Source organism: Watersipora subatra, chromosome 8 (genome assembly GCF_963576615.1).
Source record: "Watersipora subatra chromosome 8, tzWatSuba1.1, whole genome shotgun sequence".
In the NCBI taxonomy this organism is placed as follows: domain Eukaryota; kingdom Metazoa; phylum Bryozoa; class Gymnolaemata; order Cheilostomatida; family Watersiporidae; genus Watersipora; species Watersipora subatra.
The window spans coordinates 59,487,887-59,509,988 of NC_088715.1; the positions used below are offsets into that span (position 1 = coordinate 59,487,887).

General features: G+C 36.2%; 1 protein-coding gene across 1 annotated transcript in view; it reads right to left on the reverse strand.

Moving 5' to 3' along the window:
* Positions 1–22,102, reverse strand: part of LOC137401537 (uncharacterized) — a 44,154-nt gene continuing 22,052 nt past the window's right edge. The window contains exons 8-14 of the mRNA XM_068087940.1: positions 20,048–20,255; positions 19,216–19,449; positions 17,918–17,977; positions 15,565–15,649; positions 7,340–8,525; positions 5,198–5,345; positions 1–719 (exon numbers count right to left, since the gene is read on the reverse strand). Coding sequence (XP_067944041.1) covers positions 607–719; positions 5,198–5,345; positions 7,340–8,525; positions 15,565–15,649; positions 17,918–17,977; positions 19,216–19,449; positions 20,048–20,255 — 2,034 coding nt within the window. The 3' untranslated portion in view covers positions 1–606. The remainder of the gene's footprint in view (positions 720–5,197; positions 5,346–7,339; positions 8,526–15,564; positions 15,650–17,917; positions 17,978–19,215; positions 19,450–20,047; positions 20,256–22,102) is intronic.

Sequence of the window (22,102 nt, forward strand, 5' to 3'; positions counted from 1 at the left end):
CGAATAATTGAAATAATTTATTTGTTCAACATAAAATCAAAGACTACCTATAAGAGCAAATATAAACTATTGACCAACGTTGTTTGAAAGAGGATGCGTTAAATCTATATTGTATTTAATATTAAAGGTAAAAACCAACTGACAAAAGGCATGTTCACATAATAATGCCTTCATATAACCCGGGTGTGGCAAGTTGACCGGGTTATCTTGTAAAATACTGATACGGGACTTGGTCTAAATGTGTAGAAACAAGGCTGACAAGACGCTGGCAGCCAAGGCATGACTGACAGAAAAGTAAGTGAATTGTCGATACACAAAGGAGATAAGACTGGCCTGAGTGAGTGACTGCAGGTAAGATGACAGAGCTGATGATGCTGTAGATTCAAAAGTAAGGAGAGTTGAAGCGATTTCAGCCAATCTCAGAAAGATATGTGAGTGGAATGGCTATATTGCGCCAACTCGAGATGAAGTCAGTCTCTGTCCTCTGCAAACTGCGTACATATGTTAATATAATTATAAAGAAATTCAAAATAGTCATAAAAAGGAATGTGCAGTAATATTTGCTATACATCAGACGTCTGGCACCTGTTGACACTTGTTGATATTTTAACCGCATACTGATTGGCTGGTTTCATCCGGAGCACATTCTTTGGCATGTATCTTGTCTGTAGTCGTGGTGCAAACTTTATCGATTGTGTCAGCCTCTACTCGAACTGCCCCTGAAAACCAGAAAACTGGAAAAATTAGTTTCTCGCTATCCCTCTGACTGTTACAAATGTCTACCGCTACAAACTTTTACTGTTACAAACTTTTGTAATTACAAGCTTTGCGATCAGTGTTCGAAATGGGGGGGTACGCAGGGGTACAGCATACCCCTAAGAAAAATTAGTGGGGGTATTCCCTAGGACGCATACCTCCTCATATAAGGTTGCTCATATCTTATTAAATGCGGTAAAACCGGAATGAAGTGAAATGTTCACACAACGTTTTTTTCCTTTTCGTTCCGAACTTATATTAGCTCGAGTTCATTACACCGAAAACAGTGCGCGTTTTCGGGACGAAAAAATTACGCTACTGATCTTTAATTTCTTTAGTCAGTTTTTTGATATTATAGCAGATCAACTAAATTGTTTTGTTAAAAACCTGAGAACTGATCAGTTTTCTATCAACTGACACAATCGACGGGACCCTGTGTCGGCCGCCCTGTGAAACCCTCGAATAGCTTGAGATTAATCATTGCTTGGATTCTTCTCTTGTGTTTTGGATGGTAGTTTTGAATAAATTCTTGCTTATTATACTAGTTTCTTCGTTTCTTTCAATTCATAATAAAACAGCATGGGCCAATAGTTAACTTTTTTAAAGGTGAGTAAGAATTAGTGACTGTCATGAATTCAGAGTCTGTATTTAAAAAAATAGTGAGTGACTGAGCTTATCATATAATAATAATCATGGTGGCTTGGAGATGGGACTGTCTTGTGTCTGGGGTCTGTGTGGACTGTCTATAGGGCTTTTTGACTCACTCACATCACAACCTGGAGTCTCCATAGTCATAGAGCACATAGGTTGTGCAGCTAAGCCCACTTTCAATTTCTTACTGAACACAACACAGGGTTTTAAGTTATGGAAAACAGCATAATTTAGGGGCATTCATGCTAAAAAAAATTTCCGGGGGAGTACCCCCGGACCCCCTCTACTGAGAGGGTGCAGCGCCCTTCTCAGACTCACCCTGTGGACGGCGAGCAGGGCCGTTGGCCCTGGACACTACCCTCCTGGCATGACAGAGAGTACCCCCAAGAATCTCTCTCCACTTCAGACACTGTTTGCGATATAGTTTCAAGTGCTCACAAATATTTGGGAAAATCAATGTTTTATAGAAACCTTTCTTTGTTGAATGCATCATATTCAAGGCATTTTTGTGAAATAAAAACCAATCCATTCCTAGATAGTTTTTGTGTGCCAAAACTGATCATATGTCGGAGCAAATATTTTCACAATAATGAACACCATTTTTCAAAATTTGACATGAAATTCAAGGGAATATTTTATCACGTGATTCCAACATACATGCACATTGTTCAAAGCTTCTTGAATAACTGCATATTGTAAATCAGTAGATATGCACACAGTTCTACATCACATAATTTTATTCTACAGTGCCCAAATCATATTAAGCAGCTATTCAGATTTAATTTTAACATCAGAATATAGCGCCTTAGAATGACATGAAGAAATTTTAGAGCAAAATGAGCAATTCATTATAAACCTAGTAGCTATAGTACGATAGAAAGCAAAAGTAATGTGAAGACAGGAAATTCTAAAATGAAAGTGATAACGCTGGCTGTAACTAAAATAAAATGTAAATAATATTAAACAATAAAACATATATATATATACTATTAACATAAAAATAAATTAGCAATAAAAACTACTTATTGATCACTAATACCCTGTCAGTCGCGTGTGCTGTGGGAGACCGTCATGTGTGCCAATAAAGCATAAAGAATATCCGCACAATTATTCCACGGGAAAGCAGTTGACTGGTGCAGGTGTTTGGGTGTTGGTCTACCAAACTGAATGCCGCGAGTTCGAATCCCATACGGTGCAACCTTTTTTGGTGGCTTCAAACTGTGACTACAGACGGACGAACACTGATTATAGGCATGATTACTTAAGCTTTTCGGAATTCATTTTTAAAATAATTTGATAAAATTCATTTATATTATTGCCGCGTGTAATTCTATGCAAAATATACACCATTAGATTTCTTGGGCTATGGAACAAATTAAAAGAATTACAGGGTCGTAAGAGACAATTTGCTTAAACTTTTCATGATTTTGATGTACAAACTAACAACACTATTAAGCTAGCAGCCCCGTGTGCCGTGAGAGATTGTCATGTGTAATCACTATATCCATTATTATTATTGATTCACAAAACAGTAAGGTGATAGAGCAGCTTGGCAGTGGTCATGTGCTTGACTTTAAATCTGAAGCCTAGGGTTCGATCCCTGTGAGAGGTAATTTTTTTCCTAACATACTTGGTGTGGCTTCGGACAGACAGACACTGCTCTAATTACAGTAAAGCCTAGCTGAAGGTCCGGCATTGCCTGAGTAATAAAATATGTCTTTGCACAGAAAAATTATTTTTATTTAACATATAACAACAGTTACTATTCTAACTTTCCAACTTCGATTCATAGAAAAAGTGTTTTGTATCGATAATATTATGAGAAAAAATAAAACAGCTGTAAAGTTTTTCAGACAAGTGCAACTTTTGAATTTCATATCATGAAAGAAAGGTTTTACTAAATAAATTAGGAGAAAAAATAAAACAACTGTAAAGGCGTTTAAATTTAAAATATAAAATAACTAGCAAGCAATGGCTAAATAAAGTATTTCTTGCTACGATTCCAATGAAAAATTATTTGGTGTACAATTATGTGATTTTAATTTGTTTCAGTGCTGGCATCGTAAGGCGAAATACCGTAGAATGGTACAGAAACCCATAGTAAATATTTAATGCAAACACTCTTCCCCCGGTAAAAATAACCAAAATTTTATATACATACTTTACATACTTAAATTTAGTTATAAAACAATATGTTAACCTTAGTAACTATAGTTACCTACAGTAACTCTTGTGTATTTAGTGGTTATGATCTGCAAGAAAATGCAACATTACAAGGTACTACATGCAGTACGTACCGTGGGGAGTTCTTACCTTCGAGACAGACGTATAACATAAACTTTGAATTTAGCTTAAATGGATATATCTTACTAAACACATACTTAAAGCTAAGTTATAGTATGGATTTTGCTCAACTAAACTTCAATTTTTCATAGGCTAAAATTTTATCACTTATCTCTATTCAAATTCATTTTACTATAACTGTTAGCGAATAACGCTGAACTGAGATAGCGAGCTTCTTATATCTCTTTGAGTGGTCGTGGGAGTGATTTCAGCGAACAACAAATCAACATTTTCATTCTTTCATCGTAATCAGTACATCGGCCACCAAATTTTAATTTTGAGAGAAACTTTTGCTAATACCGTCCGGCGGAAAAAAATCACCCTCACATGGCGAGGACAAAAAAACATCGTGTTCCACATAGTGAGGCAAAAAAATCTTGACAGGGGCATCGCCACCGGAGGGCACACTGTATTAATTAACAAAATAGAAAGTGCACATTTAGCGTGTGCAATCGGGAAAAGGATATACAGTATCTGGTAAGAGCGCTGGGTGTGATAAGTATGACTTAGCATTATGGTTATGCACACTTGTTAGTAGACTTGCAATTTGAATGTCGCGAGTTCTAATCCAGTGCGAAGGTGATTTTTCATTGTTAAAGCTTTATCGCTATAGCTGGACAGAGAAACGACAGATGACAGACAAACTTTGATATTTATATATAAAGACTATATATGGACTTTTAGTCGTTCATCTGAAGTCCTCCCATCATTGTTTGAAAGTTAATCCGATCTAAAACTCAGCTTATGCTGGAAATGAATAAAATGGAATCATGATTCTATATAAAGAAGAATGCACTTTTTGAGCGATGTTTCTTTTCGTACAACACATCAGTTTCTATGGTGATGATGAGAATCAACACTTTTATTTGAATAAGATACGTGAAGTACTGAGCAGCTACAACTTTGTCATTGAAATGATGCCTTCTCCCAGTGTATGTAGCCAAGACTTAATGAACTTTCACAACAATTTAGTAGATTTTATCAGAAAGTATCAATACTTTTCGAATATTTGCGATTGTTTTTGATGTTTGAGGTGATCTGACTGCCGGGATGTTTTAAGATTAAAATTAACAAAACTTGATTGCGGTAGAAATACTAGGAAAAACATACATGTATATGACATCACCAGTTGCTATAGCTAATATAGGCTATTGCGTTCAAGTTGCAGCGTTATGCGTCTCTATTCGGTCGGCCTCTTTGCAACTATAGACATCATAGTCATGTGTTTTAATCGTGATCAAATGAGTGTTTTGGCCAAGATCAAATTTTGTCGATTTTAATCTCAAAACATCCTGGCAGTCAAATCACCTGAAACATCACAAACAATCACAAATGATAAAAAAATACCAAAATGCTTTGATGAAATGTTCTAAAATTCTGTGTAAGTTCATCTAGAAGCAAGCTGTAATGCCAACGCTGATGAGAGTAACACAGACAGCAGACTGACCTGACTGGGGATACATGGAGGTTTGCCTAATGAGAGAGTGAGCGTGCTCATTGTTACAGTCTCTGATAATCCTCTCCTTCTTCATCACAAACTCGCCCACATGTTTCGCTTTCAATACGAGTTCACCGGAAGGAATCGGGGCATATTCCTGCAATAAAGGGGAGCCTATACACATCCAAGATTCATGTTAGTAATTTCATGAAGAATTCCTAATACCTTAAATTCTTTTTAAAACTCAGCATAGGGTATTCACGATATCAACGGAATATCAAAACCTCATGCGACATAGTAGCCATTTATATAAGGCACATATAAAAATTTTTTTAGGCGTAACCTTCGTAACGCGGAGTTGTTTTTCCATCACAATGGTCTTTGAGACATTAATTTACCACAATAGAAATTCATGATGCACCGCTCTTCACTAATTTTACTACCAGCGACGCTAGCCGTGTATGACAGGACACACAACCTTGCAACAATATAGTAGATGGGAGAGCTACACGCCAAGGTCAATATTGGATATCATGACATTGCCTAATGGAAAAGTGAAAGCCATGAACTCGAGAAATTACATCTATTGATAAGTTAGTAAGCTGGCCAGGATTGGTATAAGTCCAACAATACTAAGAAGATCTTGATCACATGAATGGCTAGTTTTTTCAAACTCTGAAACATTGAATATATTTTCAGCCAGGTATTCAGACTCGGGTCTCGGGTTGGAAACACTCTTGCAACAACATGTTCATTAGGTTTAGCACATTTTTTTGTCAGAAATTGACTAAATTCATGAACCTAAGGCTATCTTTTGATGTTTTAGAAAGTTATTAAAAATTAATAGCTATTATACAAGTATTACTCAAATATAGTAGAAGCTATTATTCAAAAATATAAATTTCATAAAAGGAAAAAAGAAAACCATCAACAAAATCTGTCAAACCGAGCAAAACTTCTGTTACTACAGAACCTCTGTAAAGGGGCTCGTATTCTAGTTAAGTGAAAATAAGTGTTTGTTTTAAAGATTCTGCAGAAAGAAACTGATGGCACACCAGTGACCCTTTTGAATGTTTAGTTTTGGTGGTAAGTCTGTGCTAGGGAATAAGCAGAGAGCCACAATTTCAGTGTCGAGGTCATGTAAAATTATAAATGGTTCATGCTATATGTTAACCTCTGGTCCAACATAAGCACAAAAAACATACTACTGTAAAACCTCTATTTGAGCGTCACCTATATTTGAGTGTCACCTATATTTGAACGGCTATTTGAACGTCACTATGGGAGAATGGTTGAAAAATAGAACGCCACCCTTTAATTGAATGCCACATCTATTTAAGCGATCCTATTTGACACTCTTAATCTATACAAACCCATATCAGCGAGTGATCATTAGAAAAGTGTCCACAAAAATGCACTAATAATGACTCGATTACATCAATAACAATGAATTAGTTCATTGTTTCGGTTCATATCGAAGTCCGTTTTCCAACACCAAGTCTTTAGGGTGTTTCATTAAAAATGTTGATTGCAACACCATAGAAATAATTAGTAACTGTATCAGGCTAATAGTAGTTCCTTTTTTAACACAGTCTTTTTACTTCAATGTATGTGGGAAAAGATTTCGCATTTATTATTCTACCTTTTAGAATAGCAAATGATGAAATGATTGTAGGTTAATTGTAAGCAATCGATATCAACTGGTAGAGACATGTATTAGCTTCCTCGTGTATGTTTATCTAAAGATGTTTGACAAGACGGAGGTGAGTTAGAAAATTTCTTGCGTCAAAAAGGGTTAATGTCGCACCGCCCAAAGGAGAGCACAAAATATAGACATTTTATTCGCCTGTGAGAGGGTTAAGTTTACCTTCTCAGCAATCTAACGAAGTGTTTGAAAAATACAACGCCAGCCTTTATTTGAACATCACCTCTAATAAAGCGCCCCTCTAAAGGAAGTTTTGAACAATAGAACGTCATGGCGTTCAAATAAATATTTATGGTATATTTAAAATTAGCGGCAACCTTGCTTGATACTTTAGATACATTTAACAAATGCTAAATAATGCTACTCAGATTCAAAATCTACAACAAAAATAAGGGTAGGACAACCCAAAGTAGTAGCTATCAAATGTAACAGCCATAGTAGAGCACCTGTCTAGGGGATTGCTGTGTAGGGGCTCCTTGAGGCTCCTGTTGGACATTGCGAGGTCTACCTGGAGCGGTATGTCGAATCTGTTGAGGATCTTCATGCATAGGATGTTGTTGACGTAGTGGGTGATGCTGATGATGTAGATGCTGTTGGTGCGGTGGAGGCTGCTGGTATGGTGGGTGCTGTTGGTGAGGTGGATGATGCTGATATGGTGGGTGCTGCGCAACATTTTGATCATGTATAAAGGGTCCCTGTTGTCTTGGTAAATAAGTCCGTTGTACATGTAGGGGTTGCCTCATGTTTCCCATATTGCGAGGGCTTTGTGGAAAATAATTACCAGTAGAAGGGTCATACGGTGGAGGAGCAGAGTACCTATGCCCAGCGTCTGCTCTAGGGTCAATTCGGTAATAAAATTGATTTTGCGGTAGGTACTGCTGCCTGGGATCGTATGAAGCTTGCCATATTGGGTAAGGGTAGTGCTCAGCTTCTGGGGTATTAGGGTGTGGAGGGTTTTCTGTAAGAGGACTAGGGATGCCTTCCTGCTCACTTGCTGGTCCGACCAGTTCCATGTGAGACTCTAAAAATGCTTCCTTTCCATTGTCAAGCTGAGTCAACCTGTGATACGAAGCCTCCTGCATAGTGTTTGTCGGTCCTGTGTCAATAGAAGATGAATTTAAAGTAGAGAACATTAAAGAATCGTCACTGGCCGGAGGATCTTCCAACATCAAAGAACATGGCCCTGCATCAGGCGCAGGTAGATCATCAGAGTTACCAGCAGGAAGCTGCCGTACACTGATACTGTCCATGCTAGGTATGTTTAGTTCCAAACTAGTGGCAGCTTGCTGCTGTCCAATCGCATTCATCCATAGGTCTTGCTTGACACTTTGTCCAAGACCCTCCTTAGATGTTTCTTGAATGTTCTGACTAGGATCAGAAGTACTATCCCGGGAGCTGTTCACCTCTGGACAGCGGCATTCGCTGACCAGAACATGGAATGAAGAGACATCCAAACCATTCTCTTCGATTGAGGTTGGAGGAGAATTTAAATTCTCAGCTGGCAGCAAAATCACATCATCACGCTGAGTGATATCGGAGAAAGGAGAGGTAGGGAGTTTGATCGATAGGTCCTCTATAGAAGCTAAGTTTTCCGTGTTTGCTGTTGCTATTCCTGAATCAGCAGTCAAACAGCTACAACAACAAAACCGCTGTAACTAGAAATGCCATTGCTATCTGATGTTACGGCTGCGATCAGACAGGCCTCCTAGAAATGTTGTTTGGATTGCAAAACTTGGATTACAACTTTGCATTGCAAAACTAGCAAATTGAAGAAAACATTACACTTGGGTCTTGCTTTGTCTGCAAAAATAGAATAACAGACATAGAGAAATATAGCGTAAATGCAACTCCCAAACTTTTAAAAAGTTTAATGAAAGCTTTTAGGGTAGGTGGACTAGAATATAACATAACATATATTATAATATTTCAGTTTATGTATGTTTCAGTATATGAACTTTCTGTTACAACAATCTAAAATTCCCTATCCTGACTCCTCCACAATACTATTAGACTGTGAACCATTAAAGATGTGGTTGCGTCAAAAAATTCGATTTAATGAAATTAAGACCCATAAAAGGCTAAAACATCAGCTACAATTTGATGCCTTTTTTGTCTTTGTAGACCAACCCTGTCCAGGGATATATGCGTTTGAATAAGGCCCTCTTTTAAAAAGCTCACATTCTAGCGGGTACTTATTTCGTGACATCACTAGTAATACATCTGAAAAGAAACCACGAGCGATAAATATAAGGTCACTTCATTAGCCAATCATCAGCGCGAAATTTTTATATAGGTCGTAATAAATGTTATCACTCGTAAATCATGTTGTCTGTGATCTCAAATTTAGGGATTTTACTCTATTATTAAATCGCATGGACATCGATATTTACTAAATTAATTAACATCGTTACTTTGATGAATTACTCGATCAGCACGTTTTATTGGCGAAAAACATAATTGTATAAATTGCTGTGAAGTTACTGCGAAGGTGACTTTGAGTTTTCTGGGCATCAGGTGGTTAAAGTTCTACGGAGGAAGATCGGAGAATGGAAGTAAATTTATCTTTTACTTTGAGTCTCCTATAGAGTTTCCTGTTGAGTTTACATTCAGATTATATTTCCCTGTTTGAGGCTATAATGCAAGTTCCTGCGCGTGTGAGATACGAATGTACAGTGAGTTCTTGACGGCTTCTCTTTAATCCATAGCATCTAGCAATACAATGGCTTAGATTGATGAATATACTAAAGATAATATTTTAGTACTCATTAATACATGTACTAGTTAATAAAATTATAACTTTTTGCTATCATTAATCATGGTTTTATATCTTTTTATCTGTTCACCTAGCTACATTTGCTTCAAATTTTCTGTGGCAGTTCTATCTAGTAAATTAGATTTATGATTTGACTTTAGATGTTCACCTCTCACTTGTAGAAAGTGAAGAAAATCGATTGATCAATGCAAATCTTTAAATTCCAGAACCAAAGCTTCGAATCGTTGGCTTGGCATACTTGTGCCTTTGTTTAACATTTATTCGTTTTTAAAATTACACTCGCAATCTATCAAACTCCCAATTTGAAAGCTTTCAGTAGATACGTTTTAGAATGACATATCTATGAATGACATATATTTATTGCATTTGTTTTACTGATTACAGGATGTTTATGTCGTCCCACCAGCCGAAGCAGCTTTGTCAGTGTGGAAACTGCCATAAAGGGGAAAGGGAGACTTAAATGTGTGCTGCATAAACCATGATGTTTTGTTTGAGTTTGCTGCAGTAGATGAATTTGTCTTATTGTATCAGCTAAAACTATGTGAGTGGCCACGACTTGATGAATATTTTTAATAAAAGCTTTATGCCGAGATAAAAATTTTTTGCTTGTAAAAATTATATAATAAAATAATATTGTTGAAGATCATGCAAAACATGATTTGCAGAATATTGTAGTGAATTGGATACGGTATATGGATGTCCGGAGAACTTGAGAATGTGAGTTCAAATCCAGTTTGCAGCAGACTTATCATCCTTAAAACTCTATCCCTATGTATATTCTTTTCAAAGACGCAGCTTGCTTATTTTACTTACGGTAGTAAGAAACTAGTTTTCGGTGTGGGCAATGATATACAGCCCCGCCCCAAGGATAGGCGACGGACTTAATGTGGGCGGGGCTTTTGGGAGGCTGTATATCGTTAGTGTGGGTAGCGGCGGAATTGTGCCGATAAAAAGACCTTATTCTACATAGTTTGCTTGACAAAATTACCGTAGACCGGTAGAATTGGTAGTCGGTACTCAAATGTTTACACAGCATTTGGAGAAAGTGAGTAAGACAAATTTTCAATTTTCGTTATTTGAGGCCTTTGAAACATTCATAATAATGTATCTTTAGCGGGATTTAAAATTTTATTCTAACCAACATGAGCAAATAGAAAATAAAATATATGCCAATAGAGCCGCGTAGGACTAGACTTTTATCGCAAATAGCCGATGTGAATACGAGATATATTGACAGATAAATCACGCGTGACATCATTTTGGGCAAGTCTGGGCATGTTTTTTTGGCCTGAGCGTTTTTACCGCGATCAGATTTTTTTGATTTTAATCTTCAAATATTTTGGCAATGAGATCACCTAACACAACAAACAACATATCAACTGATAGGGAGAAAAAAAGATTTCAATAAGATCAACTCAAATTTGACGCAACCACATCTTTAAAACACATTTGTTCAACTCACTTAACAATTCCTAATTTCTGTCTTTTCAATTTTCTTTTGGAATGTAATCAAAAATTATATATGTATATATATATATACATATATATGTATATATACATATATATATATACATATATATATGTATATATATACATATATATATGTATATATATACACATATATATATACATATATATATGTATATATATACACATATATATATACATATATATATGTATATATACACATATATATACATATATGTATATATATATACATATATATATGTATATATATATATATGTTTACATATATACATATATATGAAGTTTATTAAAAACTACAGGTTAAAATCATTACTACTATTAGTTTCATGCAATCGTGTTGCAATCTTCAGGTAGAATGACTAAAATGTATAATGTACAAGCTATAAAATTACTTAATAAAGCTGAGGGCTTAATACTATTGTGTGATATATATATTATAGTATACAGCAAATTATGTAGTCAAATTATGTTATTGAGCTAATTAGGTGTTTTCTGGCATGCCAGTATGTGGATATCAGCTCACTTCTAGTGTTAAGGCTGGCTAACTTCGGTTCGAATATGATGAAGTACTTTTCCCATAGACATAACTGGCAAGATTTTGTTGATGTGTTGTAAGACCGCGCTCTTTTGATGATCTTGCAGGTTATATTATAGCGAATGTTCTTGTCTTTTAAGTCCCATATGTATTTACTCAATTCTGTTTGTAGCCTTTTAGTAGGATATTTAAAGGATGTTTTGTGGTTGGCTAGTCTTGTTTTAAAAGTTTCAGTGAGGCCTACATACGTTTGTGTCTCTTGCCCATCGCGTTCTTCAGACTCTACGGTTGCCTGATATACTATGCATTTTGAAAGGCATTCTCCATTTAGAGGGCAATTTTCCCGATTTTTGCAGTTGCATTTTCTGTCGGTGTAGGTTGGTTGCGATAGTGCTTGTTTATTGTGCCCGCTAATTATGTGGTTGATGTTTGAAGTACAGCTATAACTTAGTTTTACGGAGTTTTTGTTGAAGATTTTGTGTAATTTGTGTTCTGGTGAAAATTCACTCTCCAGGATCTGGAAAAATTGTTTACCGATCTCGGTGTTAACAGCTTTGTTGTATGGGGGGTGGCTACAAACAGAATTGAGTAAATACATATGGGACTTAAAAGACAAGAACATTCGCTATAATATAATCTGGAAGATCATCAAAAGAGCGCGGTCTTACAACACATCAACAAAATCTTGCCAGTTATGTCTATGGGAAAAGTATTTCATCATATTCGAACCGAAGTTAGCCAGCCTTAACACTAGAAGTGAGCTGATATCCACATGCCGGCATGCCAGAAAACACCTAATTAGCTCAATAACATAATTTGACTACATAATTTGCTGTATACTATAATATATGTATCACACAATAGTATTAAGCCCTCAGCTTTATTAAGTAATTTTATAGCTTGTACATTATACATTTTAGTCATTCTACCTGAAGATTGCAACACGATTGCATGAAACTAATAGTAGTAATGATTTTAACCTGTAGTTTTTAATAAACTTCATACACAGCTCTAATTGACTCGATTATTGAGCACTTTACAGTGTAAACCACATATACTATATACACATATATATGTATACATATATATATATACATATATATATATACATATATATACATATATATAAATATACATATATATAAATATACATATATATATATATATAACAAGGATTAAAAAAGAGACTAAATAAGTAAATAACCTGGCTCTGTCAGACTGGACGTGTTGCAAAAATGTATCCCTTCAGATTAATCTGACAGTTCCAGAAGAAGCCCTTGATAAGTGTTAGGACCACCCAAGGTAGCTTATAAAAACCTAGTCCTGGCGGTGTGTTTCTCTACTAGAGAACACTACCAAGCACTGTCACTACATGACAGAAGCCATTATTATAAACAAATAACAGTATGAATGGTGCATAAAATAGTAGGCTACGATGTTGACAAAGGAAAAACTTCATTTCAACAACATGTAAGACAACGTAGCAGAAGAATTAAATTATTCACGTGAAACGTGGCAATCCAATAAAAAGTAGTTTCTGCCTTTTATAAATATGTAAAACTAGATTTTATCTAAATTAAATTGAGATTTGTCTTCAAGAAATGAAAATTCTTTGACAGAAACTACAAAAGGATTTGCTAACTGGATAAACTAGAAGAATGTATTTGTCTCCAGATTTTCTTTTAAAGCTTTAGCGGATTATAGATTTTCTGGATGCTCATGATATCAGCCAATGATAAGCCAATGATTATAAAGAGTTTCAGCCAATGAAACGTCCAAGATACACATAATTAGAACATCAGCAAAAAATATAGAACTACTAACACGATTAACAGAAATATCTTAAGTGGAAGAGTTGTCATAGCAACCAAATAAACAGAGTTAATAGAGTTTAGGAATGAGAATAAGCTGAGGACAAGCAATTACTGATAGAACTACTTCTACAACCAATAAGGCAGCATTCAGAGGCAGCGTTTAGAGTAGTCAGAGGCAGCATTCAGAGCAAAAAGTGAGCAAAAACCGATGTTTGTGCTTCTGAGGACTACCCTAGGACACTTATGTATTCGCGGCATCTAACTTTCACGTTTTCGCGGCAACAGCCTCTCGCGAAAATTTCATGAGCAAAACTAAACTATCATAACGAACGAGCGAAAACGCGAAATTAAATGGCTTTCTGCATTGATATTCACAATCAAATCGTCATATTAGAAATGCAGGCAATTTTCGTGTGTGGTTGGCTCATTGGGCAAGTTTTGCTAAACTCATTATAGCTAATACACCGACTGAGCAGCTTGGCAAAACAAATTAAGATAATAAGTTTTTTGAAAAAGCCTAGACAAATGAAGACGATGATGATACTAGTTTAGTTATTGAATTTGTAACTGATGAAGATGACAGTCTGGTAGGGAAAGGCATAAAATTGAATAATAATTATTGTGGTGATGAATTTTATTACCAACCAAAAGCGATAACAACCCGGGGCCATGGCCACCACGGCACCGCGTGCTATAAATACTTGAATTCTAATATTGGTACAACATCAGTCACTACGGCAGGGACCTTGACATCATTGATAGTCCAGGAGACAAACTGCAGCAAGCGATCAAATTGCATTATTGATCACGACTACACATTTCTACCTGCGGTTCACAAGTACAAACTACCGTACTTTTCGGACGATTAGCCGCTACTTTTTTCTGATGATTTGAGCCATGCGGCTTATAGGTAGGCCTACAAGGGTGCGGCTAATCACTGTGGCTTTTTCTTTCACCGCTAGGGCGCACTAACGGGAATCTCCAATTAGTGCACTTCTAGCTGTGAAAGAAAATACGAAACAATGCCTCACGGTACTGTCCCGTTAGGCACTAAGTTAAAAAGCGTCGGATAATACAAAACTGTGCCGTTCTGCACTGTTCCGTTTTAAATGGCAAAGTTGCTACCAGGTTAAAACACAGTCCTTAGTTCTGCGGCCTATGGTAATGTGCGGCTTATGTATTGTTTTATTATCACTTTTTTTAAATAAAGCACATGCAGCTTATATAAAGGTGCGGTTTATAGTCCAAACAGTACGGTAGTCCCAAATTGAAAAATATTTCGTACCAGTGGACTGGACCTGAGGAATCTAATGTTTGTTCCACTGCATTTATTTTCACATCACTATATTTTCGCACTCATCAGAGCTGCGAAATTAAGTTGCTGCGAAATTTTACTCTGTATGCTACTCACGAAACTAAATACTAGCGAAATATAAGTGTCCTAGGGTAGTACCGGTAGTGACAGCAAGCTGGAGCCATCGTCAGTGCCTTAGACAGAAAGTTCAGTTCGAGAAATCTCTGGTTTGTAATCTGGAGGTTTAACAGAAAGGCCGCGGCAGCACTTGAAATATATAAGGACTGATTGATTAACTAGTGCGTCAGAAAGAAGCCTTGCTACATTTTGATAGTCAGCCATTACAAATGCGAGCGCGAGACGATGCCTCATCGCCGCGAACATTTAGATGACTTCCATCCCATTATCTTCAGTATTTACTTTTTACTCGACGCAATAACTTCTCTACAGCCGAAAAAAGACTTAATCGCTTCTTCCAAAATATGAAAACTCTGAAAATCAAGGTATGGCTTTCGACACAACCGAGAAGAACACAGACTCTAAAGAATCTAACACTCTGTGCAAAAATTAATTTGATTAGTTTACGTAATCACGTAGGAACAGTATTTGTAAACAGAGCCATGTGAAAGCCGGTATTCCGACCTTTAGGGTTTCCAACACACACTGTGCAGGAATACTGGCCATTAGGGTTCAAAAGGTTGAGTAAATGTTACAAGCGGCATAAAGCGTGATCAAACAGAGCTGGACTGGTTCCACAGCGAACTAACCTGCTTTGAACTCTAACAACGCCTGATATGGCCTTCTGCTTGGGTGTGGCAATAACTGGAAGAGGAGCGATGGTGGAGCCTGGATCTAACAAGAGAAAAACCTCTACTGTAAGTATTGAAAACATATCCGTTGATGCGTAATACTAGAGGTACTGAGTCAATGAAAGATTTTTTTATGAAAACTAGTAAACTGGTAGTCCTAAGCGCCGTAAGAGATCATTATGTGTAATAACTATGTGCACAATTATTCCTTGCATGCTCTATGGTGGTTTTGTAGTGCAGTTGGTAGCGTGCTTCGCTACAAAGCTAAAATGCCCAAGTTCATCTTCTGTGTGGGGCAATCTTCTTTCTAACACGCTTAGAATGACTTTGGACAGACACAGTTTTTATTATAATAAGGAATAATCTAGGCATCTTTAATTTCATGGAATGCTCAGCGGTATTAGACTTGAAACACTGAATATAAGGCCCACTGTAACACAGCACGTGCAACGGGCCTTTTTACAATGTTATATTCTTCTATGCAGATGGATAATCCTGGATTGAAAATAAAATACTTAGGAAGAAAAGCCTCTTATTTCCATATGAAAGCTGACTTCATTCCCCCGAAGGTTTTCACTCAAGGAAACCAACTAGTTACGCAGTTCCAATGCTCAACGTAAATTATAGTCAAGAGGACTTGTAACAGGTTTACTCAAAGATGAATATGCACAAGATTTTTGTAAATTTCATCAAAAAGTATCAGTATTTTTCTATCATTTGCGATTGTTTTTTATGTTTGAAGTGATGGAGTACCAGGATGTTTCAAGATTAAAATCGACAAAAATTGATTGCGATTAAAATGCTCGGATCAAGTGAAAATGTGATTATGAAATCTACAGTTTCCAAGAGACTGACAGGATAGAGAATAGAAACACATAATGCAAATACTTGATCGCAATAGCTGATAACAACTATAGACGATAGCAACTAGTGATGTCATTTCGCATATATTTCTTCTAAGCGATTTAACCGCAATAAAGTTCTGTCGACTTAAATATTCAAACATTCTAGCAGTCGTATCACCTAAAACATCAAAACAATCGCAATGATAGAAAATTACTGGTACTTTCAGATCAAATCTACTAAATTTTTGCACAAGTGCATCTTTAGACCACAATATTTATTTGAAAAACTTTTAGCCAAATTCTAGATCATAGACATCACAAGTTTTTTGAGAATCAACTGATTCATCTAAGTCTGTGATTATAAAAAGCAATAAAATGATTGATAATCACAATAAAGATTACTGAAAATAAATTGTGGACAATCATGAGTCTATAAATCTCAGTGTTTGTCTTTTTGTCCACCCTGTGTCCACCCTGTGTCCAGTTATAGCAATAAAAATCTAGCAATGAAAATTCCGCACGGCACTGATTTTGATCTTGGGATCTCCAGATCTAGAGGCAGCAAACTTAAGCTATCCATCGGTTTTTTTTAACGTCATCAAGTCGTTTGCACATGCGCTCGTTCACGAAAAAGCCACCATATTTGTAGAAAACGATCGTTTTTCTTTTATTCTTTTATTTAATAATATTTCATGGTGTTGGTTTGATATTATAATAAAAAAATTGCTAACAAAAGCATCGTTTTAAAAAATTCATTGCAAAAGCTTCATGTTTTTAACGATGAAAGTTGCCTATAAAGATGGCTGACAACGATAAAATGACATCACGAAAAACAAAGGATTAAGAGTGCCCTTCTACCGTTCCGCAGTTCGTGCTTACTTTAGTTACTTAAAGGTTGACTTGCAACAAAATTCACATTACAGTTATTTGGTATCAAAAGATTCACCATGTCTTACTCTGTTGTGTTGTAGGTGTCAAATACGTGGAAATTTGATTACCAGCTCTTGAAAGCTCAAAAACGATTTTTTGATTGTTGAAAAAATAATTGATTGTTCGAAACAGCATTCTAAGAATCATTCATAATCATTCATTCACTGGCAGTCTAGTGTGCTGTGAAAGATCGTCAGGTGTAATAACAACACGTACAATTATTCAGATATGCCTGCGAGCAGTCGGGCGACACAGTTATTAGAGTCTCTATACAATGCAGGATGTTGCAAGTTTGAACCTCGTAGACGCGATCTTTTTTCACATACGGACAAACAAATATGACTCTTATTATGGTAGAGATTGAGAATTCGGTGAACAAGTCGTCAACTTTTATCTTGAAAACGAGCATGTTAAGATGATGAGTGCTAACTTTATCCAAACAAATGGTGGAATGTTTATTAGCGCTGCACATTAAGCTGAATACCCATAACTTTATGAGCTGAAGTAATAACATATCCACTACGCAACAGGCTTACCATCTCTGTTAGCCGGTTCATCAACTTCCTCTGGGCAAGGTATAGACAACTTCCTACTAGCTACAAATCCAATAGATAAGTTTTAAATAATGTGAAACCATAGACATCGATACAAGAACACCATGAAGGTTTGTGTTCAAAGATCATATACAAACGACGGATTGATAACACAAGAAGATGTTACAAACATGCTTTTTATTAGGCATGTTGGTAACATCTTCTCGAAGATGAAACTGACAGCAACAAGCAAACATCCACAAAATGAGGCAGCTAGGAGAGATTATGGTAACTAAAACAGAGTGAAAAAAGACATTCTTAACGGGACAACAAAACATATTTTAAATGAAGAGAAATCAACTAGCAACTCCTAGTTCTTCCTAAGCGTGCCAACCCTACAGCTTCCCTCACCCATTTCTAGTTATTTCTAACTATTTAATGATTAAGCTTTTTCAAGATGCTGTTTCATGTAAAAACTTCAATGGAAATAATTTAAAGATGCAGTCAAATACTTGTACACAAAAGTGCATCTTTACGAGGATCATAAATCTACAGGACTGAAAATAAATCTTCGCTAAAAAACTGTGCTTTTAGCTACTCATATTATTTAGCAAAAGATGAGATGCTCTCAGTCGACATATTTGGAGAGGTCACCTTAAGGTCACCTTAGAACGAACAAGAAAATATGTTGCGCTATAATTATACAGATAATTGTTTCCAACAAATACTTCTTCAACCTATATTCCTCAATTAGCTGTTTTTTTTATATATTATTGTATTTTGCAGATGTTTGAATGACCTCCTTTATTATATAATTCTTTTCGCGAGTACTTTATCTACAGTGTTCAATTGTTAGTCTGTGATACTATACTATTTTCCTTTAGCTAATTGAGTTGTTGCTAAAATGTTATATCACTACATCAGACTCATTTAGAAGCTTCAATCTACTCAACTAGAGATACACCTGAAAAATTATATGACTTCAATCTATCCAACTAGAGATATACCTGAATATTATATGACTTCAATGTATTCGATTAGAGATATACCTGAATATAGTATGACGTCAATATATTCAACTAGAGATATACCTGAATATAGTACGACTTCAATATATTCAACTAGAGATACACTTGAATATAGTACGACTTCAGTCTATTCAACTAGAGATATACCTGAATATAGTACGACTTCAATCTATTCAACTAGAGACATACCTGAACATAGTACGACTTCAGTCTATTCAACTAGAAATACACCTGAATGTAGTATGACTTGAAACTATTCGTCTACAACAATACCTGAAGTGCCTGACTTCTCGAGCAAGCAGTCGACATCCCCAGCGCCAAGCTGATGATCACAGACAGGTGTACTGTTGATAGACTCTGCCTTGCTTCTGCTCCTATGAACCTGTACAAGCTCCATATTCCCACTCACAACCTGGTGATCCATGGTGACTGCTGATTGACTCGTCAACTCCAACGCTATAGAGCTAGGTTTAGTGTTGCTTGATCCCGCGGACTGATCTATATTTACTGCAAAGATTGAAAGAAAGCTTCAACAGCGCTTGTGTAAGCAGTAGCAAACAAAAGGGGCATAAACCTTTAAAAACCTTAGGCTTAAAAACTGCAAACATAATTTTATTATCGCCAGAACACGCTTATCTTAACCATATCATGAAGGTGAAAATGTTGGTTCTTATTAGGAAGGCTTTTATACCACTCAGTGCACATTTGCTAATGTGTTAGCGAAGGGGGCGTAACTTCTTGTCTTTCAGAAAGTTACTAAAAATAAACCCTTTATGACTAATTAAAAAGGACACGAATCGTTAACCTCTTTGAACAGAACATAAAGCAAAGCCGCCAATATTGAAAACTAGAAATATACGACGTAGCGTTGTAATAAAACCATTGACAGCCATGATTGGTATGTAGCTAGTAACACATCTGCAAAATATTGACCACTAAACATCTGTGTCCTCAAACCCTAGGTTATATAACCCCTATTTTAGTGGAAATATGAAACTGCAATACGTTTTTAAAGCTGATTGAAAACAGCGTGACAAAAAACCAAAACAGCAAACAAAGAAGCTGAAAGTAGACCACCACTCGCTGACTGTCGCTGACCACCCACCCATATGGACGTCTCCTGTTACACCGATGTTCACATGATGATAGAAATTGTTGATATTCTGTACATTTGGTGTATTCTGAACGGGCTGGATTTCACCTTGACCGAGGGGACTTGTCACACCTACCCGAGGGGCTCGCTCAGTGTTGCTAGAGTATCCTGATTCTGAGCCCTCGCTACTGTCCACCGACTTCAGCTTGCCACTCTCAGCCTTCAATAGCAAGTCTAGATTGTATAACATATTGCAAGGTAAGATGAGAGAGTGTTGTGACTGAAATAATATATCGGATGTTTCTGACCCCTGCGACAGCAATGACTCTGTAGATGGCTATCATAGAAGCAGGAGATTTTAGCAATGTTGAGAACATGGCAGGTAGTTGGAGATTGAAGGAGGAAATGTGAAACTAGGTATAAACGACCAGCAGTTTAATAATGATTTGTAGAAATTGTGATTAATCTACCTTAATATATCCTAAGTTGTTATGGTTTGTCTGTCTGTTAGTCTGTGTAAATACTGCTTCCACATTTCGCCTGATTTTGTCCAAATTTCACCCAATTGTGCTCCCACCTTCAACTAGGCCACCAAAAGTATGCGGTTTTAAAAACCCTTTTGGTTCTTACAATCAACCTATTAAACACCCACCTGCTGACATCTGTTGACTATCGGATTGAAAATAAAAGGAATCCTGGGCATCATTAGGCTTACTGCGAGTTGTTAATAGGAGAAACATAACAAAAAACTACAAAAGCTCATTTTTGAGAAAGATTAATGACCTAGAGGTGCAATGCTTTTATAAGATTGATAGAACTGACAAAAAAACTACCAGACATGTAAGTTTGACCTTATTTCAGGTGATTTGTAACCCCATTTTTCTTCTTTTTGTTGTTTTAACATTATTGTATAACATAATTTAAATTTTTTTTATTTGAAATAAAATTACTGCCAATAAATTAATATGTATACTACTTTATTGGCAATAACTTAATAAATGAATATATATATATACAGTCAAACATGGATAACTCGAACTTCAAGGGACCGAGCAAAAGTGTTCGAATTATCAGAGCATTCAAGTTATCAGAGCACTGTCACAAGTCCATATATTTACTTATTTATTAGTAGATACATGTACATATACAAACTATAATATAAATCAAAAGCACAAATGGCTTGTTTCAAATTAAATGCTTCTAATGTAAAGTTTAAAACGTTTTCATGAAAAAGTATAGAGATTTTTCTATCACTTGAGATTGGTTTGTTGTTTGAGGTGATGTTATTGCCAGGACGTTTTTCAGATTGACATTGGCAAAACTTGATCGTTGTTGAAATGCTCAAAAGAAAAGACATTTTTTTCTTTTGGGGTTTTACCCACCATCAATTTTGCCGTTTTTTCTTGAAGTTTATGCAGATTACTTTACTTTACCTGGGATTCGTTAAGAGCAACACTCCGAGGCAGTTCAATTAGAAGTTTTACGAGGTTTTACGGTACATTCTATATCACTCACGCTTTTTTAATAGATACTTATTGAATGTACACACGTATTCTGTGTTTAGGTCAAACGATGAATAGTTTTTTGTAGCTCAGACAACGTATACGTTTAATTACAACATTTTTTAAGACGTTTTAAACATTCAACATTCCGACGTTGATTCAACACGGAATCAACGCCGGAAAACTATTCATCACGGGTTAGCCGAGTCACGCACTCAAGGATTTTCGCCACGCACATACAAAACAACATGCGATTTTTGTTTTGTATGTGCGTGGCGAAAATTCTTGCGCGCGTGACCCGGCTAGCCCGTGCTATTCATCGTATCGCTGTATAAATCAAATTTCACCAAACTTTTAGAAAAGTCGTTGACAAAAATATTTTGCCGATGGTGGTAATAACGACGCTTATGAATTACGAAAAGATGAAGTTTACCTCTATGGCTTTGAATAAAGTGATTTTCTAAAGCGAAAACAACCGTTTCGGTAGCTGTTGGGCAAAAAAACAGTTCGAACTAACAGTGTTGAATTCGAGTTATCTATAGCAATTTATCATTACGTGGGAACG